Source organism: Equus przewalskii, chromosome 25 (assembly GCF_037783145.1).
Source record: "Equus przewalskii isolate Varuska chromosome 25, EquPr2, whole genome shotgun sequence".
In the NCBI taxonomy this organism is placed as follows: domain Eukaryota; kingdom Metazoa; phylum Chordata; class Mammalia; order Perissodactyla; family Equidae; genus Equus; species Equus przewalskii.
Window position 1 is genome coordinate 9,862,339 of NC_091855.1, and position 27,453 is coordinate 9,889,791.

The 27,453-nt window shown below is 41.4% G+C and overlaps 1 protein-coding gene across 1 annotated transcript; it reads right to left on the minus strand.

Moving 5' to 3' along the window:
• Positions 1-136: 136 nt before the first annotated feature.
• On the minus strand, positions 137-27,453 carry GPHB5 (glycoprotein hormone subunit beta 5). The gene is made up of 8 exons (XM_008522408.2): positions 27,220-27,453; positions 26,857-27,002; positions 26,100-26,154; positions 25,641-25,886; positions 6,475-7,373; positions 5,100-5,620; positions 4,491-4,703; positions 137-565 (listed from the first exon to the last, which is right to left on the minus strand). The coding sequence occupies exons 7-8, from the start codon at positions 4,692-4,694 to the stop codon at positions 377-379; spliced, it is 393 nt and encodes a 130-aa protein (XP_008520630.1). The 5' UTR covers positions 4,695-4,703; positions 5,100-5,620; positions 6,475-7,373; positions 25,641-25,886; positions 26,100-26,154; positions 26,857-27,002; positions 27,220-27,453; the 3' UTR covers positions 137-376.

Consider the following 27,453-nt stretch of genomic DNA (forward strand, 5'->3'; position numbering starts at 1 on the left):
AGAATTTAAAGACTTTGTAGCCCCGTTTCCTAATTACACCTAATGCATTTGTACCATTGCCATATTATAAATCCAAATTGGAGGAGGATTATGATATACAAATTATGTTCTGAGATTCAAAGTAACGAAAAATTAATTTGCAGGTGTGTGAAACAGAGACTTTATTTCAGCGCAGGCACAAACATTGTTTTGCGTTTTTAGCGTAAGTATGCTGCCTCTGGGCCTTGGGCCTGAGCAGGACCTATGGGGCACAGGGAACCTCCTCCACAGGCGTGGCCAGAATTACACGGTCCTTGAATCATGGGCTGTAGCTGCTGTGCTGCCCGTGCAGGTGGGTCCGCGAGACTCATGGCCACCAGCTGTGTTCGCGCCGGCTTCAGATGGTCTCGCACTCCGTGGTGGCAGTGGAGCAGGCCCCGCAGTCACAGCGGACAGCCACAGGGTAGGTGTAGAAGGGGTCGACTCCCGGGGCACAGTTGGGCAGCTTGACTGTCACCTGTTTGGTCTCATTGTAGGTACAGACTCGATGATGGGCTTCGATGTAGGGAGGTTCCAGAATGGGCTTCTGTCCCCACAGGTAGAAAACAGGGAACCCGTTAGAACATATCATCCTGTTGCATTTTCTTGGTACCATTTATCACTATCAGAAATTAGCCTGTTATTCACTTGTTTCCTTGTTAATCTGTGTCCTCCCAGGAAAAAGCAAATTCCTGAAAGCAGGATGCTGATTGTGGTCACTACCATCTCCTGAGCTCCCAGAAGAACCCCCGGCACACAGCAAGTGCTCAATAAACATTTAGCAAAGGAATCATCTTGATCATTGAAAAGCCTTCAAACTGGTCTCCTCTCTCTACCGTCACCCACAACAGTCTATTTACAACACGGCAGCCCCAAGTGATCCTTTTAAAATTTGAGTCCCATCCTAGCTCCCCCCTGCTGAAAGCCCGGTTGATTTACCATCTCCCTCAGAGTAAAAGTCAAAGACCTTACCATCACCCTCAAGCCCCACACCCTCTTCCCTGCACCTTCACCTTCTGATACGTCTCCCACATGCCCCTCTTTCTGGCTTCCTCACTCTGCTCCAGCCCCAGGCGGCTCCTGATTGTTCCTCAAATCCACCAAGAACAGTCCCACTCCACGGTCTTTGTCCTTGCCATTCCCACTGCCCAGAACGCTCTTCTCCTTTGTGATTCACTCCTTCCGCAACCTCAGGTTTTTGTTCAAGTGTCGCCCTCCCAGGGCAGCCTTTCCTGACCATCCTGTCTGAAACTGCAACATCCCGCCCCACACCCTGCAACTTCCTCTCCTCTTCCTGCTTCATTTTTCTCCATAGCACCTGTCAGTACCATGTGACATATATGTTTTACTTACTTGTGTTGTATTTCTCCCACTCTAGAGAGTAAGCTCCATTAGGACAGGGATTTTTGCCCATTTTACTCACTGCCGTGCCTCTACTACCTAGAATAGCACCTGCCACCCAGAAGGTTCCCAATAACTATTTGTTGAATCATTGAAAGAAAACAGAGGGAGCAGGCTCCCGAGTGCCCAGCGCACTGTTCCGAGGATTGAAGGAGTTGTTCCTTCCTGCACCTTTTACAAATCTTGAATTCAAAGATAATTTTGATAAACAGAACATATAGATCACAAAGTCAGCACAAAGCAGTAGTTAAAAGCCCAAACCCTGCAGTCATGGCTATTGAGCCTGAGTCCCTCTTCTGCCACTTACTGGAGACCTTGGAAAATCCACTTAACTTCTTGAAGCCTCAGTTTCCTCATCTGTACAACAAAGTGTCTAGCTCACAGCATTGTTGCGGAGAGGAGGTAAAATGATACATGTCATGCAGAACAGTGAGCGCCAAGTAAGTGTACAGTAAATATAATCTACTGTTCTTATCAAAGCAATTAGAAGAGTAAAGAAGTAATAATAAAAATAACAATTTACAAGCTTTCAAAGGACAGTGACTTCTCTTGTCCTAGGCAAATAAAATGTGTTTAATGGAGGCCCAGGGTGAAGTTCTGCATGAATGTCATGAAAATGATGGCTTTGCCTTTGACAAGGACCATATAGAAGTGCTGAATGGAACATCACCAGCTTCCTCCTGCTCCTCAGGTAGCATTTCACCCTTCCTCAGTTTGCTTCATGCCCTCTTACCCTCAGTAATCTGGAATCCCAGGCAGCGTTGCCAGATAAAACACAGGGAACCCACCCTGTAATATTTGAATTTCAAAGAAATGACAATTTTTTTTAGTATAAATGCATCACAAATATTGCATGGGACATATTTATAAAAAGAAAATGTTGTTTATCTGACATTCAAATTTAGCTGGCATCATGGTTTTGTTTGGTTTGGTTTGGTTTTTTGCTTATTCTACCAACCCTAAACTTACCAGGTCATGAGCAAAGGCCATTTTCAGCAATAGTTCCACTTTCAAAGTAAATCCAGCCACTTTGTCGTCATGAACATCTTTATTTTCAGACATGCTCCCCAGTTCAGGTACCAAAAGTAAGTGCCTTCTATCTCGGAAACTTTCAGATTGCTGGGGAAATAAATCTCATTCTTTCGTTTATTTTCTATAAGTAACTTCCCTTTTCATAGCTCAGTGAAGGCATAAATAAAAGCTGGTGAACACTAAGGAGAATCTCATTTTCTGATGATTTTGGTGCTTTTGTTTCTCCAGTAAGAACACAGTCCCTGACTTCTGTCAGTGACCATGATCCAATTAAAGGTTTCATCAATTTATAAGGAAAAGAGAAGAGAGCTGAAATGAAGGACATGGCAGTTTGAGATAGATTTAGGCCCAGAAAGACCTCCAAGAAGCCCAGAATTTAACTTCGAGCAGGGGGAGGCACCACCAGGCTGAGCCTTCAATACAAGAAGGTGCCAAAGTTCCCTGAGTACTTGATGTCAAGTCACAGCCACAGTATCCTTAGCAAGTGGATTTTCATTTGGCTATTAAGTCTCAAGCACCTGAATGATGCAAAAGTAAAGTTAATTGGATGAAGTCGTTTCATTTAATCTGGAGGTTTCATTGCCATAACCCAATTTCATTCATGGGCCATAATTTTGTCTAAGGAATAGCAGCTTGCTCTCTGAGTCCCCGAATAGAAGGATATTTTTCTTAATGGTAATGTCCTCTCCTGCTGCCCATGGGCTTCTAAGTTGATGTTGATTAGGCTAGAGGATGTCCAATTCCAGGTAGAGGTCAATACTATGTACTTATTGAATGCCTTGTTCATATACGACACTTTGACAAGAGCTGTGAAAAGTGCAACAATGAACCTCCGTCCTCAAAAACCTTAAAACCTAGTGTTGTGTGGGGAGGCGGGGGGGGGGGGGGGGGGGCGGGAGTAAGAAAGACAAGCCCTAGACTAGAGTCATGGGCTGACCAGGCAGGCAGAAAAACCCTGGGGAAGGAGTTGGCACAGGAGACAGGCATCAAAGAATAAATTGAATAATGACAGATGGAAATGAGAAAAGATATGAGAAATGGACCAAAGTGAGGTGTCATGAGGAGTGTTTAAGAAAACTTTTAAAAATCAGTCTGACAAGGCCAGAGCTTGGACTATGTATAGCCTCTGGGAAAACAGGCAGACGTCGTATTGCTGAGGACCTTGACAGCTGGTTGTTGAATTTGCAGTACTGGGTGCTCAGTAGTGGTTTTTGAGCTGGGATAACAAGATCAGAGTTGGTACTTCATTAGCAACCAACTCGGGCCTCAGTGAGAAGAATCAACAGTCACTATGTGGTGTGATTTGATGGGGTGCTGAATGACCGTCTTTCTCCCCACCCCTCTAACATCTGCCCGCCTCAGCCCAACAGGGTTCTAACTCTGTTTGAGAATTTTATCCCCATTGTAAATGCACTGTCTCTGACATGGCTGGATATAATTGAATATAAAGGGACTTAATAAATCTGTCCATTATAATCCCTGAGGGCTCGAGGAATTGTGGTGGGGAGTGTGGGAAGAGCAGGGCTGTGGGTGAGGCACTGGAGGAGGGGCTGAGGATGCCCCCTCACCTGCTATTTAGCTTAGAGTCTCTCTCCTGGTCCCTGGCCAGCTTCATCACAGGTGGAGGAATACAGGGAAGAGTTTTGGTCACAGGCTCGAACCAAGAATTTATTCCCAACTTTCCAATGACTCCCTACATGACTTTGCAGTCATTCACCCCTTGAATTCCTCCATGTCATCTGCAAAATGGGTAGAATAATAGCACATCTTGACGTTCCAGAGATCATTCCCAAATACACAGGCACCATGTAAATCAAATGATTAATTTTATAAATGCTTGGTTAGAGTGGCAAGATCATATCTCTTTCAGATTATTTTTGAAGGATGCCAAATAATCATTATTAAAAGAAAAAAAGATCCACAGGAAAGGGCGGATGCCCCAGCTCTACTTCATTTCATTAAAAAAGTGAACACTCAGGAAACCAACCCACGTGGCTGGCCCTACAGGCGTTGCCCTATGGGCCTATCTTGGGACTCACCTCCCAGGTCTCACAGCGGCCCCAGCAGGCATCTGTGGTGATCCGAAGGCCCCTGCAGCCTGGCTTCTTGGCAAGGAAGGTAAACTCTCTCACAGCACAGCCCACAAAGGTGCGCAGGTCCCCGCTGTAGGTGCCGAGGACACAGCCACAACCAGCCAAGAGGAGCAGGGCCATGGGGCCAAGGAAAAGGTATGCCAGCTTCATGCTGTTTCTCTGCAGAAGGAAGGGAAAGAGAGTTTATCAACAGATACAGCTGCCTCCCATGGGGCAGCCCACAATGTATTGTTCACTATCAAAGTGACCTTGCTCTTAGCATTTCAGGAGAAATGAGCCAAGAAATTGTAAATGCCCACAACTCCAACACAGTGCTCAAAATCTCTCTAAGTGGCTCCAGTATGGATTCCATGGACCCATTGTTCTCCTTAGACACCCAACCCTTCAAGGGCATTCTCAGACTCTTCCTTACCGTGACCCAACTGCTAGACTTGACTTGTGTGTTAAAGAAGTTTGTTCCAATGGTCTCTTCAAAATAAATGCAAAACATGAGTAACACCAAAAGTAGACCTCCCCTCGCATGGACTGAAGTTACAAGTATGGAGAAACACTTACCTGATCTTGCTGGAGCTAACTCTTCTTTTAGAGCTAAAACTCTCACCCAAGACTTCAGAAAGTCACAATGAGTGGTACAAGTTTGCTCTGGGTAAACGTCTACCCTCTGTTACTGGGCTGCTTGATTGCTCAAATATATAGGAAAGGTCTTGTCAATCAAGACAAAAGAGAGGCAGATCCTTACAGGAACCACTGAATACATCAAAGCCCTGGGATAGAAAGCCTGTCTCTATTTTCCAAAACTGATTAACTTAGAGGGTGTTGTTCTGTTTCTTAACATCACCTACTGAAACAGAAAGTTACCTTGGTGGGTGACATAATCCTAGGGGAACAGTCAAATGTAGTTTACCTGGCTCTCAGGAGAACAAACGCACTGGGGCAAGATGGATTAAATTTTCCTTCATGGTAACCACAAATTTCCTTCGAAACAGGAGTCAGTCGCTAGCAGCTCATGGCAAACTCTTTCCCTTAACTCACAGCACACTTCAATACATTGAAAAATAACAAAACAATAATTCTTCCTGGAAAAAAACACAGAATCACTAACTGAAGGGATGGAAAGCACAGTGAGAAGAAACATTTGAAAGTCTTCAAATTAGTTAAGAATTGGATAATATTAATAACACTTTTTAAAATGAAGCATATAGGGAAGAAAATAGCAAGATTATCTTCCAGCATCGGAATTTAAGATGACTTTTCATTTCTTCTATATAGTTTTCAGCATTTTTCACATTTTCTACATTCAGTATGTTTTTAGAATAGAAAGTCAATTAATATGGCTATGTTAAAAACTAAAATAAACCAACAAGTATACATTTGTGTTGCAAGTAATGATATTCAATGCTGTTCTAATGGAAATGTTTCATTAGATTTCTGGTCCTTCAAAGTCTAAACTAAAAATTAAATCATATTCTTTATGAGGATAGCACACAGCTTATATTCCAATTTGTAACAGCAGCATACAAATGGATTAAAAAAACTGGTTGTTCACAGCGTTATTCTGGATTCTCTAAAAAATAAATGAAGCCGACATTGTTCTTGCCCTTAGCAGTTTACATATCATAGCAAATAACAACATAGCCAGAGACATTTAAGATGCATATTAAATAAATAAGTGATAAGAAGTTTAAGCATTTCCATTTTCCGCAAAGAAAGATGTTCTCTAAATAAACATGCTACTCATTAAGGCTTTGATTTTTCAAAGCATCTAACAACCCTCATGCTAGGCCATCCATATACCATCCCTAGAGTCAGATTATTATATGTGTTTTATAGAAAATTGAATTAAGCTTGGAATAGTGAGAGGACTCTCTTTGGCCCTTCAGCTTGTGAGTAACATAAATAGAGCTGGGACACTATGGGGACAACTGCTCACCTGGTGTGATCGTCCCAACTTGCTGGACCAAGAGCTGGCCAGTTGGCAATGAGCTGCCATCCTGAGCTGTGTTTCTAAAGAGGAGTCTCAACCCTTTTCAGTTAGACCTGAAACACACATGCTTGTGTCTGGAATGTCACAAGATAAGGAAAGACAGCAAAGGGAAGCCAAGAGTACCTTTCTTTCACAATCCCCAACTTCCTTATAATGTAGAGCTGTGGCATGATGCCTACCCTCCACCAGCATTAACATTATAATAATGACAGTGTATAGTCACTGAGTACTGTGGAATCTGCTCTGCTCCTACACATGTCGTCTCTAAATCTTACATCAGTTCTGTAAATCAATGATAGTCTTCTTTTTACCTTGGGAGAAATGGAGGCTCAGTTATTTTGCAACGTGCTGCCTCCAAAGCCTTCGACAACATTGGGGTTGGCAAATAGGTTTGTTTCATCCCCGTAAACAACTACAGTCAATTGGAAGGCGATACCTGGAACACGGTGTTAAGAAGGTGTCTGAATTCACTCCCAGTGCTGAGGGCAGGGACCCATCAGCTTCATCACAGGTGTAGGAAAGGGGAACAGTGAATGGATGCCACTTTTTCCAATCCTTGCACTATGCCATGTCACTTGCCCCACTTTAGGTTGCTGTGTGATTTCAAAGGCTACTTAAGGCCCTGATACCTACAGAATATCTCAGCAACATAGTCTGTGCATCTGCCACCTTCCTTTCCATCTGCATTGACATTCCCACCATTAAAGTCACTCTCTGGAGGTAACGAAGATGTGGGCAACATCTCCAAGCACAGGCCCTGGTGCATCTTCTCTCGTCTTTTTCCATTATCACCTTCTCATGGATTCATTGTCATCTTGGAGGATGAGTCACAAGGTACAGATTCACTAGGAGCAAGGAGAGGGGAGAAGGAACACAGGTAAGCACAGGGAGCATGACAACAGAGGAGGAGTGAGCTGAATGTCAGTGCCTGGAAAGGGTGACTAAGCAACTGAGGCCTGGTCCAGGGATGGCAGCCCCGGATGGGGAGGGCCTGGGGTGCACACTGTATGCAGGGGATGGAGACATTGCAAGAGCCTGGAAACTCTCTTCTCTGGCTTGGCCATGCTGATTCCCAGTGGCACAACTTCCTGTTGTGACTGCCTTGGGCAGCCACAAAGTCACTTCTCTCAGCCTCAGTTTCCTCATCTGTAACATGATGGGATTGGCCCCCAGGACTCTTAAGATCCTTCCCAGCACCAGAATTTAAAGATTTGAAAACTATTTTATGAACAGAACAAGGTGAGGGAAAGTCAGATGGAGAACCTGACTTAGAATAAAGTCATCAAGATTTGTGTGCAAATCTTGACCTTGACACTTGGCAACTTGTGATCTTGGACAAGTCTCATAACCCCTCTGAGTCTGTTTCCCACAAAACTGCAAATGCCTCCTTCATGGAACTCATGTGAGGATTCTACAAAATAATGTCTACAAATTGCTTATCACAGTGCTTAATATATGACACGCAGTCAACGCATGTTGTTTCTCTCTCCCTCCCAGGGAATGCATCACCACTGTGTGCACCCCTAAGAAAGAAAAAGCTGCTGATAAAGAATTATGTCAGACCATTAATTATCAGGCATATCCTGATTTCAAAGGTATTAAATGTAGGGAAAAAATGTGAGTCTGAGAATAGAGGAAGCAAAGTCTTTGGAGTCTAAGAGACCTAACAGCATCCTGAAACCAGGAGAGACACAGGTGGCCACCAACCAGGCTCCCCCAGCCAACCTGTGGTGCTCTGATCTGACACTAAAATTAACAACATGTTTTCCCATAGGAAAAATGTCTGAACTGTTAGATATAATTTTTAAGGTCCAAATCTCATACTTTGGGGGTTCAAGCTTTACCCTGCTTCCAAAATTCAATATATTAGTAAATCTTCATAAATACTCCCAAACAATTTCAGTTCTGACCAAGAATGGAGTCCAACTAACTGAACCAACCAAAATGTGCTGAGCACGCACTCCGTTCCACAGGTATGGAGAGCCCCTAGGAACCAAGCTATTTGCTGTGTCGCCTACAATGACCTCTTGAGAGTTTAGAAAAGATGGACATGCTCCGATATGTTTTTCCTCATTGTCCTCTCAGAATACATAACACTCCGTGCAAGCGTCAAATTAATTAGCATTACGCCTCCTGCGGATGAATAAAAAAGCCACAAATGAAGCTGTGTGTCTCAAGGAAGTAATAAAGTAGTGATTTTCTGTAAACAGACACAACGAAGTTCAGCTGTGGATTTTACAAAGTTGTGTGCCGCTTTTAATATCCCTTATTTACAGGGAAAAAAAATTTCTGGGCTTATGAATTGAAGATGAATGGTGAAGTCTTGGAAGAAATTAATGTTACTGAAAAATCATTTCGTCTGTTCAAAGCACTGGCTATTCGGGGGACAGCTCCTCATTTTATCAACTTGAAGAGATAACATTTCCTCTAGATGATGGTGCAGTTGCTATGGTAACTTTTTTTTAACAAGACTAAAAATAATGAAGCCTGTGTCTGATTTACTAGGACAAGTCAAGTCTTTCTCCACAACTGTCTGAAAGAAGTATCTGTCAGTTGTCACAGATTTATTTCAGATTAAGGGGCACATGGCTTAGGCACTGAAATGGAATGTTTTTATATCCGCCTGACTCTTCCACTTTTGAATGTCATAGCTTTGCAGGGCATGGCAGACACATGCCTAATAGAGAGGAACAGAGAGGAGCTTAATGAGCCACAAAGAAGCATTCTTTATTTCAAGTGCATCCTGTATTCTCATTGGAATGAGTCCACAAAGCTGCTGGGTCCCCAAATCCTTCACTTGTAATTCCCCAGGCAGTCACACAGACAAGGCCAAAGGTGTTGTTAGCTAAGCTTCGAAGCAACAGCACCTCATTTGTTAGCTATTGGCTTTGTTCCAGACAAAGATTCCTGGGATCATGGCCCCAGAGAGTGTGTATGTGTCTGTATATGCCCGTGCTCCTGCGTGAGTGATGGAGCAGGGTGATGGGAGGGTGAAGATGAAGAAAAGGAGAGCTGTTCTACTCTCCAGAGTATTTGTTACATAACTTAACACATTTATTAAGCAACTACTGTGTGCCACACACTGTCCAGCACTGGAGTGACTGGGTTCATTAAAAAAATTAAAAGGTGATGTTTGGAGACACGGGGTGGAATAGCTAACAACTGACAGAAATAATATATTTCTTTCCTCCTTCTGTTTCTTTTCTTTAACCCTTCTTTCTTCTTTCTGTCCTTCCATACTTTATTGAGTGTTACCATATGTCAGACACATGCTAAGTACATGTAATACAAATCTGAACACAGCTAAGAACCCGCCCTCAAAGAGTCAATAGTCTAGTGAGGATGATAAATAAGCCAACATATGTATGACCCAGAAATTGCACTCTTTGACATTTATCCCAGAGAAATGGAAATTTATGTTCACACAAAAACTTGTACACAAATGCTCATAGCAACTTTATTCATAATAGCCCCAAACTGGAAACAACTCAGGTGTCCTTCAACAGGTAAAACAAACTGGTACATCCATGCCATGGAATACTAGGCAGCAATAAAAGGGAATGAACCCAAAACTTGTAGGAATCTCCAAAGAATCAGTGAAAAAAGCCCATCTTGAAACACTGAATGATTCCACTTATATAACATTCTTCAAATGATAAATTATAGAAATGGAGAACAGTCTAGTGGTTGCCAGGAGCCAAGGAGACTTGTGGGTAGGAGGGAAGTTGGTACAATTACAAGAGGCAACAAGAGGGATGTTCGTGGTGATGGAAGTGTTCTGTCTCTTGACTGTGGTGGTGGTTACGTGAAGAAGATGTAATAAGATTGCATAGAACCAAATATTGCATAGATGTAATAAAATTGCATAGAACCATAGAACTTGTACACGAATACAAGTAAAACTGAGTAAATCTGAACACGACGGGTGATTGTGTCAATGTCAATACCCTGTTGTGATATTGCACTATAGTTGTAAGTATAAAAAACATTGAGAGAAACTGAGTAAAATGTACACAGGATACCTCTATTATTTCTTCCAACTGCATCTGAATCTATAATTACCTCAAAATAAAAAGTTAACTAAAAAACAAATCAACATTTTATTTCAGGGGTGGGTGAAATGGGTGAAGGTGATCAAAAGGGACAAACTTCCAGTTATAAGAAAAACCTGTCATGGGGGTGTAATGTACAGCATGGTGAGTGTGGTTAATAACACTGTATTGTGTGTTTGAAAGCTGCTAAGAGAGTAGATCTTAAAAGTTCTCATCACAAAGAAAAGAATTTGTAACTATGTGTGTGATGGATGTTAACTAAACTTAACCTGGTAATCATTTCACAATATATACATGTATCAAATCATGATATTGTACACCTGAAGCTAACACAATGTTACATGCCAATTATATCTCAATTTTAAACAAAGGATTATTTTGCATTAAGAAAAACAAAATGAAGTTCATTTTTAAGTATTACTGTTGAGAAACTGAATTAAAACAACTAGAATATTTTAAAAAGTAAACATAACACGAAGTAGGATGAGCCTATGATAAAAATGGAGATAGAATGCTATGAGCTTAGATGATGGATGTTGTCAGGAGAAACTTTCTATAGAGATGACTCCAGTGAGTTGGGAGAGAATTAACCCCAGGCAGAGGAAGCCACACATTGACTCCCTTTGGAACTAAGAGCAGAATCTTTGTCTTGTTCACTGCTATTTCCCCAATGCCTAGAACACTGCTTGGCTCACAGTTAATTATCAAAAACTGTTTGTTGAATGAATCACTGAAGACATGGAAGAGGGTGTGGTGAGTTTGGGAAGCTGCAAGGAGGCATCATGGTTGAGCATAGAGTGTGCTGAGGAGGGACAGGGATGAGCATGGTAGCAGGAGATGGGCTATGGGCCGAGTACTCAGAAGGGTTTTCAACCTTATTCCAGCGTGAAGGAGGAGCCCAGTCTGTGCTTTAAGGATACTGTGGGGATAAGGAGGAGATAGATTGGAGCAAAAACACCAGCTGAGGAGGCTGCTGTGGCGATCCAGGAAAGTCCTTTGCTTACCACCCCAGATGTTGGAAGTCCTTCAGGATAAGTCCTATGTCCAAAGCAGAGGTGTCCAATAGAAATAGAATTCAAAGCACAAATGCAATTTTAAATTTTCTAGTAGCCATATTAAGAAATAAAAGGAAAAAGGTGAAATCAATTTTAACATTAATCCCAGTGTAAGTGCTAAAAGTAAGACTGTATTTAACACAATATTATCCAAAATGTCTACATTTCAACATGTAATCAATAAAAAAAATTATTAATGAAATATTTTACACTCTTCATATGTCCTTTTCTTTTACTAAGTCTTTTTACAAAGTCTTTGCTCTGTATTCATGCATATAATTGACAGCAAATCTCAATTCAAGCCAGTCACATTTCGAGTGCTCAGAAGCACCAGGCAGCGGCTGCCACACTGGACAGCCCAGGTCTAATGCATAGAGGGTGCTACCCAGTGGCAAGGAGTAATTATTTGAATTCCTTCTGGACCCTTCTCATGTAGCAGGTCTGTTAATTCTCACGACAACAACAATCCTATGACATATTTTTATCTGCCCTTTATGATAAGGAAACTGAGGCCCAAAGAAGTTAAACGAATTGCCATGGCCTTCCAGCGAATCAGTGGTGGAGGCGGGATTCAAATTCGGCTCTGACTGACTGATTTTTCCAACTCCGGCTGCTTCGGCCACTCGGCAATGCTGTTCCAGTGAGAAATCTTGGCCTCCCGTGAGGGGATGATTAGATGGATCTTAGAGAAATCTCAGAGCCCTCGCCAGCTGAGCCCGTGCAGCTGATACATGTGAAATTTCAAAGCTTAAAGCAGCAGAGTCCATAAAAGAGATTTTTTTTTTTCGGATTTCATCAATATGCTTATTTATCCAGAACCTGACTTCTGAGCTGCTGAGCCCCATTACTTGATTTGAGAGTCTCAATCTTTGGAAATGTACTGGTTTGTCTGACTGAATCACTGCTTCTTACCTTAACATCACTGAAGAGCCTGCCTCAAAATAAATCGTGGGGAGAAATTTCTCCTAAGCAGAGATGGCCTGACATTTAGTGAACGATGAAGCCTGAATGGTAATCAGGTCCCAAGCAGAGAAACTAATATAATCAAGGGGATGGAAGAATTTCATAATAAAGGATGGGCTTGAAAAAAATCACCAGCCTAAAGGATGAGCTGACAGGCAGAGGCTCGGAGGAAGGAAAATACAATACAATATCTTGAAGCCATGACAGCTGTGGGGATAGCGAACAGCAATTTTTAGTGCTCCCCTACCACCCGTTTCTCTCTGTAGCTGCGGCCCCTGGGTCCTGGGTGTCTCTTGGAACCCAGTGTCTTGGAACCAGTGATGCACCTTTGCAAAATGCTAGCCAAGGATTAAAGATGTAGTTTGAGACTTTAAGAGCTGAGTAAAGGAAGTCTCAAACCCATGATTTGGAGTTAACAAGCCATGGGTGGAAAGAAAACTAGGCCCAGAACAAAGCCGAAATGGTCTGAAAATTAAGTATATAAGCATCTAATACCATGCGTTGATTTCCTCACGATCAATTTAACCTCTTTACTTGGATGTCACAGAAACACCTCAACCTCATTATGTCCCAAAGTTCGTTATCTTTTTCTCTAGGCTCTTTCCCACGCCTTCATCTGGCATTTCCCATCCCTGTAAATGAAACCCCTTGACATTCATTCTGGGCACCTTCCTCATACCACACACACACACACACACACACACACACACACACAAAATTCTGTCAGTTCTATTCCTAAACACTTTGTGACTCGGTTTCCTAATTCAGAACCCTTGAAGACCCTTCTTACTGCTGCCTCAGACTCCCTCCCTGTTCACTGTAGCTGGAAAGGTCTTTCGTAAATGTCAGTCTAATCCCGATTTGTACGTTCTGGTTGAAACTCTTCGCTGCTCCCCATGGCACCCAAGAATAAGATACAAACTCCTTGACAAATCACCCTCCTTGGCCCCGCTCTCTCTTCTCCTGCTGTTCCCCACTCTCCTTCCGAGCCCCTCTCTCTTTCTCACCTGGACTCCGCGCTTGCCCTTTCCTCTCCCCAGCCCCTCCCTCTGCTTCACCCCCTACTCATCTTTTAGGACTTGCCGTAGCTGCCACTTCCTTCAGGAAGCCTTCTCTGACCCTCAGAGTCTGAGATGAGAGCCCAAGACATGTGCTTTCATTGCACCTCCTGCCTATCGCAGCTGCTTTCACATGGCATTGTCATCGACAGCTCACTTGTCTCCAACCCTACTAGATGGTTAGCTCCAAGAAGCTGCCCTATGACTCTCCTCTTCACCCTTACATCCCCAATGCCCACACATAGTAGGCAATAAACACTTAAGTAAGTGAGCAAATGACTGAATGATTGTGGAGAACACCAAATATCACTTATTCTCATTTTCCCCCAACTCAAAACGTTGTCAGTCTCCATTAAAATTTGGCAAATATTTCCAGCAGAGCAAATAGTCAATCCAATCAGACTTGCCTTCCCATATCTAAATGAAAATTTAGTGGGCCATGGCAGGTGTCCTCACAAAATGTCACAAGCTTCAAGTTGGTGCAGTCTGGGGCCCACATGTGGGAGTGTGGACTTAGCCAGGCAACAAGCAGACCTGGATGCATTAGGCCCAGGGAGCAGGGTCCATTCTAACTTCTCCATCGTATTCTTTCCCATACATGACACTAAACCTGATGGCTTCCACCCCCACCAATTTGAGCAGAGTCCCCCATGTGAGTGGTCAGGCAGGACACTCCTGTTTCTTGGTACCCTTGGCACCTTGATCTGATTGGGTTTTATGACTAACTTCAATTACTCGGAGGGGAAAAAACATTTTCCCTCTTTGCAGCCTGAAATATCGCATCAAAGAAATGTGGAGAGTATGGAAATTAGATTTGATTGGCAGCCAGCTATTTGCTTTAATCACTTCTGCTATTCTGTAGCTCTCTTTGGAAAAAGGAGTGTGGGTTTTTCTGACAGCCTGATGGGCAATGACATAATTTTAATAATCTTCTCCCCTCAGGGGCAAAAGTAAAGCAGGAAACTTCATAATGAAATTAGTGTGCCTCAAAGATGGAGTCACTAGATTTCATCCTTTTTGCATTGTTCGTGTCCAGGACTCTGGAAACAAGATGCGTATTTCAGGCATGCCTAACACTGTTGTTAATGCTCTATTTTCTGAACTCCCTTGAGATCGATGAGGCCTGCAGCAGAGTGCGACAAAAGTGTGAAGTCTTAGAAGTACTATCAGAATACACACCAACACACACACACACTCAATTCAACTCTGTCCATTACATAAAATTGTGGATCTAATTCCTCAATTTAAAAAAACTACAAGATCCTTTTTTTAGACTCCATTCTAATCTTTTCAGTCCTATGTTATAATCAGGGTTGGTTGGAGCAAGGAGCACTTAACTCCCATTCTCACTTTTCTGTAGTGGGCAAGAGGGAAATGTATGGATAAAACACTCAGGTTTCTGTCTCCACACTCCCACCCTGACTCTCTTATCTGATTGATGGATGAGATTGGGAAATAAACCTGGTGTCTCAACATCTTGGAGGTTTAGAGGTGGGATAGATTTATCATCTAGGATGGTTTGGGCTGCAAATAACAAGGGCAAGCCACTGAAGGTAGCATAAATGTACTTATGCTGAAGTAACAATAAGCCCAGAGTCAGGGCAATTGGGCATTTGTGTGGCTGTTCAACAATGTCATCAAGGACCCAGGGTCATCCCATCTTTCTGGTCTGCCACCCTCAGTGTATTGACATGCTTTCCTTCATCACCTGCCCCAGCTCCAAACTTAGTGTCCTTAAGCCACAGTGTCCAACAACAAAAAAAGAACAGGAATAAGGAGATGAAAGTATCTTGTCACAAGCATTTATCTTTTAAGAGATGAAAGGTCTTGCAGAATTTCCTGCCGATTTCCTCTTTAATCACATTGCCCAGGATCAGGCCACACGATCATATCCTAGCTGTCTGAAAGGCTGAGAATACATTTGCAGCCTCTGCAGTGGAAGATCAGCTCTGCTGGCAAGGGAGAAAGGCAGGGGATACCTGTAAGGTCGACAACTATTGGTGCCTTCAAATGGTTAGTTCAATTCAGAGCAAAGGCCATTTGACTACATATCAAATTGTACTCTCTACTTTAACTTCACTCAGGAAGAAAGTGAATATTTTTACCCCCTCTTGTCAGATTCCTCTGTCTTATTTTTCTGCTAGTTCCAAGCTCAGAACAAGGAAAGAATCATGACTACTTAGTACCCCCAAACACTAAAAATTACCACCAGGAACATTGCTGACTATAGGAAAATCAACCACCACCACACCTTTGGACCTCAGTTTCTTTATCTGGAAAGCAAAGGGGTTGGATGAGAGCATCTCTAAAGCCCCCTTCCAGCCCTGACACTCTGTGGTTCCATGACTGTGCATTCAAATGCCTCCAAGCAGTGAACCAAATCACAAGTAGCCCAAGAAATGTTATGAAAGGATGAAATTTGACTCACATTGACTTACATTGGCCTTGAGGAATCAAAGCTAGTAAATAATGATGAACTTTGATGCCAGTGTCAGTTTAATAAAAATAAGAACTTGTGAATGTGCCGCAGGCATGTGATTGAGGGTAGCCATGTAATGGGTTTACAAGAGTTTAGGAAAATTGCTTCTCCCTTGAAATTGAGTTTTATAAGACAAGCAGAATGACAAGGCACTAAAAATGGCTCTCTCCTTCATCTCTGTGTTGAAACAATCTCAGTGTCTACAGGGTACAGCTCAAACATCTTGACATAGCTTATAAAAGTTCCTTCCCCGGGCTGGCCCCGTGGCTGAGTGGTTAAGTTTGAGCGCTCCGCTGCAGGCGGCCCAGTGTTTCGTTGGTTCAAATCCTGGGTGTGGACATGGCACTGCTCATCAAACCACACTGAGGCAGCGTCCCACATACCACAGCTAGAAGGACCCACAACAAAATATACAACTATGCACCGGGGGGCTTTGGAGAGAAAAAGGAAAAATAAAAATCTTTAAAAAAGTTCCTTCCCAGTCAGTCATCAGCCTACATCTACACAAACTCAATAATAATAATAACTAATATTTTTAAAGTCTTACTCTGTGCTCAATATGTACAAAGCACTTTACACTTCATTGTCTCTTTTAACCCTCACAAGAATGTTGTTATCTCTATTTTGCCTATGGACAAACTGAAGTTCAGTGAATTGCCCAAGGTCACACAGCTAAAGGTGGTGGAGCCAGAATTTGAACTTAGGCAGTCTGTGCCCAGAGCCCATGCCCTTAAGCAGTGATAAGGGCTATGACAGAGATACATAGGGGGCTATGGCTAAGGAGGGACACTTAAGCCAGCCTGGAGGATGAAGGAAAGGCTTCCTGGGATGAGGACTTTGAGCATGTGAAGGACCTAGGAGTGAATATGTTAAGAGAAAGGAAAAGGGCATTCTGCATGGAGGAAAGAGCATGAAAAATCCCAGAAGTGAGAGAGAACTCAGAACAGTCAGGGAATCAAAAGTCATTTGGGCATAGGGAAGAGTGATAGGAGATGGAGGGCACATCCAGCAGGGAGCCAGGGTCAGTTTCTGCTGACAGACATTTGGGGATTTTATTCAGAGGAATGATATGATAGGATATGAGTTTCAAATATATCGCTTTGACCTGGAGAACTGAAGTGTGTGTGTGTGGTAGGGGAAGAAGGGGGAGGTTGGAGAAAGGAGACTCTGTGACCTAACATGAGAACATTGAGGTAACGAGAGGAGAAATCTTGAGACTGTGGACAGAGACAATGGAAGAGAGCAATCGAAATCTATTTGAGAGGTTAACTAAATGGACAGCATCTAGTTATAAAGGAGGATGAAGGAGGGGAGGCATCTCAGACAGCCCAACGGTCTGGCTCTGCTGACTCGGTGGATGGTGGTTCCACTGGCCAGCGGGAACACTGTGGCAATAGGCTTGGGGACAGGAGAGTTCACTTTGTGTTGACTTTGAAATATCTGCCAGGCTTTTGAGTAGAGATGTCTACACACAGGTAGATATGTAGATCTGCAGTCCAGAGAAAGGTCAGTGCAAGAGAGAAAACAATTGAGTTGTCTGCACACAGAGGTGATGGAAGTCCTCGGGGATGAACAAGATCTCCCAGGAAAGATATGCAGTAAAGAAAATGGGCAAGAAGTCAAGTAAGGAGCCTCACAGCTTAGTGCTCAGCTCATTTGGACCAAAGTATTTATCTCCTCAGGGTTTCCACAGCACCTTGGACCAACTTGAAGGTAGGAATAAAATCTTATTTGATTTAGTAACCCTGGGATCAAATGCACAACTAAGAATATTCCACATGTTCAATAAACGGTTATTAAACAATGATTGTATACTCATATGCTTTATGAAAGAGGCAAACAATAGCAAGTCTGATGTGCTTCAAATTCAGGGAAGCACCAGGCTTTAGCATGTCACTCAAGATGAATTTTTCTTTTATTGAGGACATAGTTTATAACATTGTGAAATTTCATTTGTACATTATTTTCTGTTTGTCACCATATAAGTATGCCCCTTCACCCCTTGTGCCTACCCCTCAACTCCCTTCCCCTTGGTAACCACTAATCTGTTCTCTTTGTCCATCTGTTTGTTTATCTTCCACATATGAGTGAAATCATAGGGTGTTTGTCCCTCTCTGTCTAGCTTATTTCACTTAACATAATACCCTCAAGATCCACCCATGTTGTTGAAAAAGGATGGTTTTGTCTTTTTTATGGCTGAGTAGTATTCCATCGTATATATACACACCACATCTTCTTTACCAAATCATTATTTGATGGGCACTTGGGTTGCTTCCACATCTTGGCTATTGTGAATAATGCTGAAATGAACATGGGGGTGCATAAGTCTCTTTGAATTGTTGATTTCATGTACTTTGGAGAAATATCCAGTAGTGAGATAGCTGGGTCATATGGTATTTCTATTTTTAATTTTTTGAGAAATCTCCATACTGTTTTCCACAGTGGCTGCACCAGTTTGCATTCCCACCAGCAGTAGATGAGGGTTCCCTTTTCTCCACAACCTTTCCAACGTTTGTTATTTTTTGTCTTGGTGATTATAGCCATTCTAATACATGTAAGGTGATATCTTAGTGTAGTTTTGATTTGCATTTCCCTGATGATTAGTGATGTTGAACATTCAAGATGAATTTTAATGTAAGAACACATTTCCTCTTTCTGTGCACCTCCCTTCTATTTACTCACTCAAGAGCAGAAATCTGGTTTCTAGACTCTACCGTTTGCTTCCTTTCATCACCAGAAAAATAGGAGTATTTGTTTCTTCTGGATTGCCTGGGCTCACTTTTAAAACTAAATTTTAAAGCCAAAGAAATGGTTGATTGGCTTCTGCTCTCCAGTTAATCCTTCTCTGAGCCCCCACAGGTGAGGTGAGATCAGTCTTCCTCCTGGAGACACCACCTGTGTGGCAATCCCAGCTTGAGGAAAAGTGAGCATGGTTATTCTCTGTGAGGCTTCTGTAATCAGAGCCTCTCCCTGGGGACAGTTTACTGACATTGGAAATGTGTCATGGTTACAGAGTACTTTGATTTCACAAAAATAAGAGGTCTTCTCTGCTGAGATGGCAAGTAGTATTTGTTTTATACAGATTAACTAGGGAGGAACCACAACTCAGCATCAAAGAGCCAAGACTTTTCTCCCCTCCTTGAGCCAGCTACCAGCCTACTCAGAAGAGAGTGATTTGTGTTTTTAGTCCCTAAATTAGAGAGTTTGAGAAAAAGTAAAAATGGAAGGCATTTTGTCTTTGAAAAGAGGCTACCAGAGGCAGGCTCCTGCTCCATCTGCCTATAGAAGTCCTCATGTTCCCCAACCATTGTGTCCTGGTTGGTAACTAATGAAGCAAACACAGTTAAAACTTTGTGCTTTGCATATTGTAGGAGCTCAATCAACAATAACTAAAAAGCAAAACAAATAAAAACAAAAAGGAGACAAAGTCTGAGTTCCAGGCTTTGGCTTCAGTTGGTACAATGCAGCCATGAGCTGGGGCCAGAGTCCTAGACAAAGTCCAGGAGTAACTCTTCCTACAGCTGAGAAACACCAGCAACTAAAGCAACTCTGGAATCTCAGTGGGATGGTCAGCATTTAATGGAAAGTGCTCTCCTCATTTTCCCACCTTTGATACTGGAGACTAAATGTTTGCGGTGCCATTTCATACATACTAACAGAAAAAACATAGACAAATAACCCAATACTGACAAGGATGTTGCGCAAACAAGGTACCCAAATTCTGGAGCCCTCATAAGTTGGTACAATACTTTTGGAAAATAATTTGCCCATACATCTCAAAAGTCATAGAAAGTTTTCTACCCTCCCATTCCTGGGAATTTATTCCAAGGGGGAAAAATTCTAAAATGAGAATACAACTTATGCAAAACACACTTACTGCAGCATTATTTTACAAAAATAGCAACAGGAAATATCCTACTCGTGCAAGGAAAGGAAAGTATTAAATTATGGTTCACCCACACAATGGAAGAGTATTTCTCAAGTAAAATTACTATAAAGACTGTAGCATGTGGAAAAGCATTTGAAATAAAGTTAAGGGGGAAAATCAGAATGCAAAATTGCACATAATAAGTGGTATAACTACATCTGTTTAAAAATTATGGAAGTCTATGGACAAAATTGGAAAGTGTGTGAAAAATAATTTTCAAGGTGAGTAGATTATCTTAACCACAAAACTGAATTATTTCAAATCCTCAAGGAAAGAAAATTCTGACGCTATTTAAACAATTCCAGAGAGAGAAGAAAAACACCCCAATTCTTTTTACAAATGCACTAATACTAAAACCAGAACAAGAGAGCACCAGACAAGAAAGGTATAATCTTATTTCTCTTAGGAATACTGATGTAAAAATGATAAATAAAATATTAGCAAATTGAATCCAGTAATGTATTAAGCAAGTAATATACCGTAGCCAGGGTTTATTCCAGAAACACAAAGATGATTCAGTAACAGGAAATCTGTTTATATAATTCTCCATATTAATAGATCAAAGGAGGAAAAACACATGATGTCATCTCAACAGAGGCTGCAAAAGCATGTGATAAAATAAATACAACAGTTATTCCTGATTTAAAATAATATTTAAATTCTTGGTAAAATAGGAAAAATAGGTACTTTCTCAATATCATATGTATGGCCACGCACATATATATGTAGTTATACTGAATTTTGGTTATTTGGAGCTGTAAAAATGTGGCAACAGTTAGTTGGATCTGATGAGTTCCTTGAAGACTAAATGGATGTGATGACCATTCAAAGACTCAATGACAAACCTCGATATCAAATTGCCCTGGTATTTACAGATTGTGTCTTCAGGTCCAAGTTACTTTCCCTGTGTACCTATTGTGATGCTTTGAGCCGCAAATAACTCCCATTCTGAGTATTCTCTCATAGCTTCCCATCACAAAGACAGGCAATTCCAACTTCCTACCGCAGCCTCTAGGAGCCACATGTTCTCACTACTGTCTTCCTCTAATCACCAGTCTCCATCTCTGTCAGCTGGACCAGCCTCCTGGTTTTTTCTAAAACACACCAAACACATTTCTGCCTTGGGACCTTTGAATTTGCCGTCCTCTTACCTGGAAAGTTCTTTCCTCAAATGTTTTAATGGCTCATTCCCTCAATTTATTCACTTCCCTGACCAAATAGCATGCCTCTTAGACATGCAACTCCCCAACAATACTCCCTAACTCCTTACTCTGCTTGATTGCCTGACATCATATTATGTATTCGTATGTGTATTGTTTTCTCTGCTACCAGAAGGTACATTTCATGAAGGTAGGGACGACTCTGACCATATTGTTCACTGCTGCACGGCCAGTACCTAGGACAGCGCCTGGTACATAGTACCTGCTAAGTAGATATGTGTTAAATAAGTTGTTGAAACAAGAGAAAATCTGACTCATATAGATTTAAACAATTAAGGAGTTTATTATCTCACATAGATAAGTCCCCAAGGTAGGACAGGCTCCACGAAAAAGCAAAGGTTTTTCTCTTTTTCTCTGCAATTCTTTGTTCTTCCCTCTTTAGCATGCCAGCTTTGTCCTCATACAGAGGCTGCCCTTGTGGTCACAAGATGGCTGCAGCAGCAACTGCAGCCATGTGTTTTCTCTTTCATGTCCATTTGAGAGAGAGCAACTCTCTCCCTATATTAGTCAAAGTTCTCTCGAGTTAGTACATAATAACCATCACACCCCCATCATGGAATAAAAGTCATTCCCTTTAGTCTGACTGAGGCTCCTTCGTTCACATGCCCACTCCTGAACCAATCACTGAAGAGGAGGATTGAACTCTAAGATTGGCCCACATGAATTGGGACCCACCCCTGGGGAAAGGCTGGAGTCAGTCTTCACTATAATACGTAGATTGCATGAGGAACGAGTGGTGGATGCTTGTCCTGGATAGACAACCAACCATGATCACTACAATCTCTGACTTCAGAGGAACTCCTTAATCCCAAGGAACGCTTTCTGGTAGAGTAACTGGCCTCTTAGGATCTTTAAACACAATCATTTCCTTGGAATATTTCTTGAGTTAAAGACCACTCTTAGATCGGGGAGCTGCCTCAAATATTTTCCTCCTGGGAGAGCCTGAGCACCGGGAGAAAGGGAGCTAAATACATCCCTTTCTTAGGAGGGAGAAGGAGATGGAAACAGCAATGCAAAACACATTTCACCAGAGAGCATTTTTTGCACATGGGTAACAAAACATGAAGCATCTACAAAATACGATATTCCTCTACGGAAGCTAAAGGTCATTTAACTCATATTCAGGCAATGTGAAAAGAGACAGCAATTCGGCACAGGAGAAAACATTTTGTCAGCAAAATGAGCAAGGTTGTAAATTTCTGAGAACATATCACCAGCCAGATACCCTAAACTAGTAAACAAATGGTTTGACTAAAATGTTGCTCTGGGCACAACTCTTGCGTTAAGGTGATTTACAAGGAAATAGAGCCTCAAGGAGACATTGAAAACCATCTGAAGTACAGCATTATCTGCCCTTTGAACAATGTTACAAGATTCTATTTCACCTACCGCAAAAGCACAAATTGACTTCTAATGTGTTATCCCTAAAGGATGTTTGATCATTTTTTAACATTGTGACTCCTTCACTGAGATGCTTTAAATCCCAAATAATTATTTTCTTTTTAATTAGCTGTTGTGTTATTTCTTACTATATTACAACGTTTTGAGGTGACTATTTCACATGCCTTGAAAATGCTGCTTTTCTCAACATTAAATACACCAACACTGTTATAAGTTGGCCTCCTTCCCCCACCCCCAATGCTGGAGGCTGCAAGTAATGCATAGCAAAGACAAGCCTTTTGTTTCTAATACAGAAATGATAAGGATTTGAGTATAACTTTCTTACTTCTTTCTAATTGTCCTGCAAAGCTATCTTCTTCAAAAGGGTTTCTGTTTACTCATGTTGCATAAGCCCAACATTATCCAGAATTTAAAAGCTCTTTCATGAAAAATATCTACTCATTTTGCAATGAAAGAGAGGGAAGAGTAGAAGATTTGAAGATGCAAAATATTGCATTACTAGCCAGGAAAGTAGATACAATTTGCCCCAGAACACACAACCATCCAGGAGGACAGCTGGGAGCAGACTCTAGGATGCCTACTCCCAGCTCAGGGCTCCTTCTACTAGAACAATGCTCCTGCCATAGGAGGTTCTCCCCACAGCCAGGTGGCCGAGTCTCTTTCTGGTGTGTCTTGCTGTACACACAGTGGGTTCCTGCTTTTGTGCTACAGTAAAGCAGAAATTTAGCCCCGAGGTTTCTTTCATCCAAAGCAAAGGTCTAGTGAAGATTTAAATATCTCTAACTATATATATGTATGCATCCATAAGGATATATCTAGATATATAGATAGATCTGAAATAAACTTGTTGAAAAGAATCATAGCTACCTCCTTCTGAGACCTGAAAGAACTTTCTCCCACCATCTGTTATGAAGCATCTGACACAATGAACAGTGACCCCACACCATCTCCACAGAAAGTACAAGATTAAGTATTTAGGCTGTGTCTCATGCTGTTTCTTTCTTTTTCTTTTCTTTCTTCCTTCCTTCCTTCCTTCCTACCTTCCTTCCTTCCTTCCTTCCTTCTTCCTTCCTTTCCTTCCTTCCTTCCTTCCTTCCTTCCCTCCTTCTTTCTTTCTTTCTTTTCTTTCTTGTGATAAGAGTACTTAACATGAGATCTAACCTCTCAACAAATTTTTAAGTGTACAATACAGTATTATCTACAGGTACTATGTTGTACAGCAGATCTCCATAACTTATTCATCTTACATAACTGAAACTTTATACCTATTGAACAACAACTTCCTATTTCTCCCTCCCCTCACCCCCTGGCAATCATCATTGCACTCTCTGCTTCAATGAGTTTGACTATTTAAAATATATCATGTAAGTGGAATCACGCAGTATTTGTCCCTCTGAAACTGGCTTATTTTACTTGCATAATGTCCTCCGGCTTCAGCCATGTTGTTGTGTATGGCAGGATTTTCTTCTTTTTTAAGAGTGAGTAATATTCCATTGTACATATATACCACATTTTCTTTATCCATTCACTTGTTGGTGGACATTCAGGTTGTTTGCATGTCTTAGCTATTGCAAACAACGCTGCAATGAACATGGGAGTATAAATATCTCTTTGGGATCTTGATTTCAATTCTTTTCAATATACACCCAGAAGTGAAATTGCTAGATCATATGGTAGTTCTATTTTTAATTTTTTGAAGAACCTCCATACTGTTTTCCATAGTGGATGCACCATTTTACATTCCCAAAAAGAGTGCACAAGGGTTGCAATTTCTCCACATCCACTCCAACACTTGCTATCTTGTTTTTTTGACAATAGCCATACTACCATGTATGAGGTGATATCTCATTGTGGTTTTGGTTTGCATTTCCCTGATGGTTAGTGATCTTGAGCACCTTTCTGTGTACTCATTGGTCATTTGTATGTCTTTTTTGGAGAAATGTCTATTCAAGTTCTTCATCCATTTTTTAGTTGGGCTGCTTGGTTTTTGCTATTGAGTTGTAGGAGTTCCTCCTATATTTAGAATATTAACCCTTTATCAAACATACAATTTGCAAATATTTTCCCCCATTCTGTAGGTTGCCTTTTCCTTTTGTTAGTTGGTTCTTTTGCTGTGCATAAGCTTTTTAATTTAATCTGGTCCCACTTGTTGATTTCTGTTTTTGTTGCCTGTGCTTTTGGTGTCATATCCAAGAAATCCTTGCCAAGACCAATGTCAAGAAGCTTTTCTTCTACGTTTTCTTCTAGAAGTTTTACAGTTTCTGGTCTTACATTTAAGACTTTAATCCATTTTGAGTTGACTTTTGTGTATGATGTAAGGATCCAATTTCATTCTTTTGTATGTGAGTCTCCAGTTTTGCCAGCACCATTTGTTAAAGAAAGTATCCATTTCTCACTGTGTATTCTTTTTTTTTTTTTTAAGAATGGTGACAGAGAGGTTTAAACTGAGTAAATAGACAGACAGGCTGCGAAAAGGACTCAGAAGAGACTGAAACGACACATTAGCAGTGAAACAACCTCTCGGCCTGCATGATTTTGTTCAGCAGCTATCAGTGACCCAGGTCAGCAAAAGTGCAGAAAGCAGAGAGTGGAGGCAAGATTAGGAGGTTTCCAAACTAGCTGAAAGATAAGGGGTTTGAGAGTCTCATCAACAAAGTGGGTGAAGATGAAGCAGAGGTCTGATCTAAATGGATGAGGGAGTAGGGGCCAAGGAGAGCTGACAGGCCATGGGGTCCTTGCAGCAAGGGTCACGTCACATTCGTCTTTGAATCCAAGCATCCAGCACAGTAGATGCTCAGCACATATTGAATTTATGTATGAATGAATGATATTATACACAACCATGAGTATACACACACACACACAAACAGAATGAGAGAGAGAGAAATCACCTTATATACTAGAAGACCAGGGTCGTCATTAGACAAAATTCACCATTATTATTAGTTCTTGTTACCTCATTTGAGTTCTTCTTTGCTTCTCTTGCTCCACCCTTTCAGTTCTAAGACTGACTCTCAGCCTCTGCATTCCCTGGCGATCCAAGCAAAGGCAGACGAGTCTCCAGGGAGGCTTCTAGGAAAGAATTTCCTCTCTGATGAAGAGACCTATAAGGACAAATTGTTCTCCCTTCTTCTGGATGCAGTAACATGAGACATGATGCCTGGAGCTGTGGCAGCCATCTAGCAAGTAGGAGGAGACAAGTCTGCAAACAAAAGCCAAAGTGATGAAGACAGCAGCGTGATAAAACGGAAAGTCCTTGGATTCCATTGTTCCACTAAATTAACCAACCTTCAGATTTCTTATTATGTGGACTTGTAAATATTTGCATTATTTAAGCCACTGTTAGCCCAATTTTCTGTTAGTTGCAGCCCCATCCCACCCGACACAACGAGACCAACAGAGCGGAATCCCTCACCTGCAGGCTGTAACTCACACGAGGCTGCTGCGATGGGTCAGGAGCACTGAGTTCACTTAAATTGAAATATTCATATATTTAGGTCAGGAAGTTCAGAAGCCTGATTACTTGGGTGGATTCATGAGTATATTGTTGATAATATTTCTGAGCAACTAATTCGGGAGAGACTGATGGAAACATAGATAAAATCTAAGCCTCATTTCAGCCAATAATTTGACCCTCTTTTTCCCTCAACCAACAAAACTAATTCACATAAAATGGTTTGCAATTCATATTCGTTGATCTTACTTTGTACCAGGCACTGTGTTGAGCACTTTACACATATTATCCCTTTTAATCCTCAGAACAATTCTATGAAGTAGGGAATATTCTCATTCTCATTTTATAAATGAGGACAGGCAAGCTGAAAGTAACCATCGGACTTCCACCTCGCTATAAATTCTTCTCTGCTATAATCTTCATGCTTTGGTGTAAATGTTAATGAGTAATGAAATACACAAATATCAGGAAGAAAGAGAAAGAAGACAGAAAAGCAAGGGACTCCAATAATCCAATGTTAGAATAAATGAGTCAGGGCTAAGGCAAATAAAGCCAACTTATTCAGAACTTAGAATAAGCTAATACGGAAAAACCAGCTTTACATGAGTTTCTTCCAATTCCATTATTCAATTTCTCTCCCGCAGGCTCTCAGTGGGTTTCTATCTCACTTCTCCCATGACTAGATACTGGGAAAGTTTCCTTCAAAAAGGATACCTACCTGTTAAGGAAACATTCTCCAGCCATTTCCAAAGTTTCCCTGAGAGAATTAATCTTCTTCCAATTCATGTTCATAAACTGTCGATCAGATGTCCTCGATGGCAATGAAATCCATATCATTACAATATAAAACTTTTAAAAATACATCTGTAAAAAGAAACCACAAAGGCAACAAAAGACATATTTGTTTACTTTAGAATAACATAGTAACTCTGTGCTATTTAGTCAACTCTCCAACTAAACCAGGATTTCTATTATTCATTACCATGACATTTGATCAAAGGAAAACACTAGAAGGACTACATGTGGCTTATTTCTCCATGCTCTTTTCCCTAGTAGTTAAGCCAAACATAAGTTTCATTACCTGGTTTCTAGTCACAATAATGAGCCAGACTTTTCCGAAATCTCAGACTTCACAGCCAAGGATTTTTGAGAGGGGCTGTGAGTGAGTCTGAAGAAACAGAAAATAGTAGTAATTGTAATGGTTTTTACGAATAGTTTGTCAAGTGGAAGAAAAAAGAAAAGGCTGTGAGTAGGAATTTTTCAATGCAGTATCAATTCTGTAATCTCTCCCCTTAGGAACTTGTCACTCAAATTC

Bases quoted from the DNA above. Each gene is read 5' to 3' on its own strand.
- GPHB5 (XM_008522408.2), bottom strand. From the start codon at position 4,694: ATGAAGCTGGCATACCTTTTCCTTGGCCCCATGGCCCTGCTCCTCTTG. The intron at 566-4,490 runs GTGAGTCCCAAG...CTGTGGGGACAG, and splicing joins GCCGCTGTGAGACCTGGGAG to AAGCCCATTCTGGAACCTCC.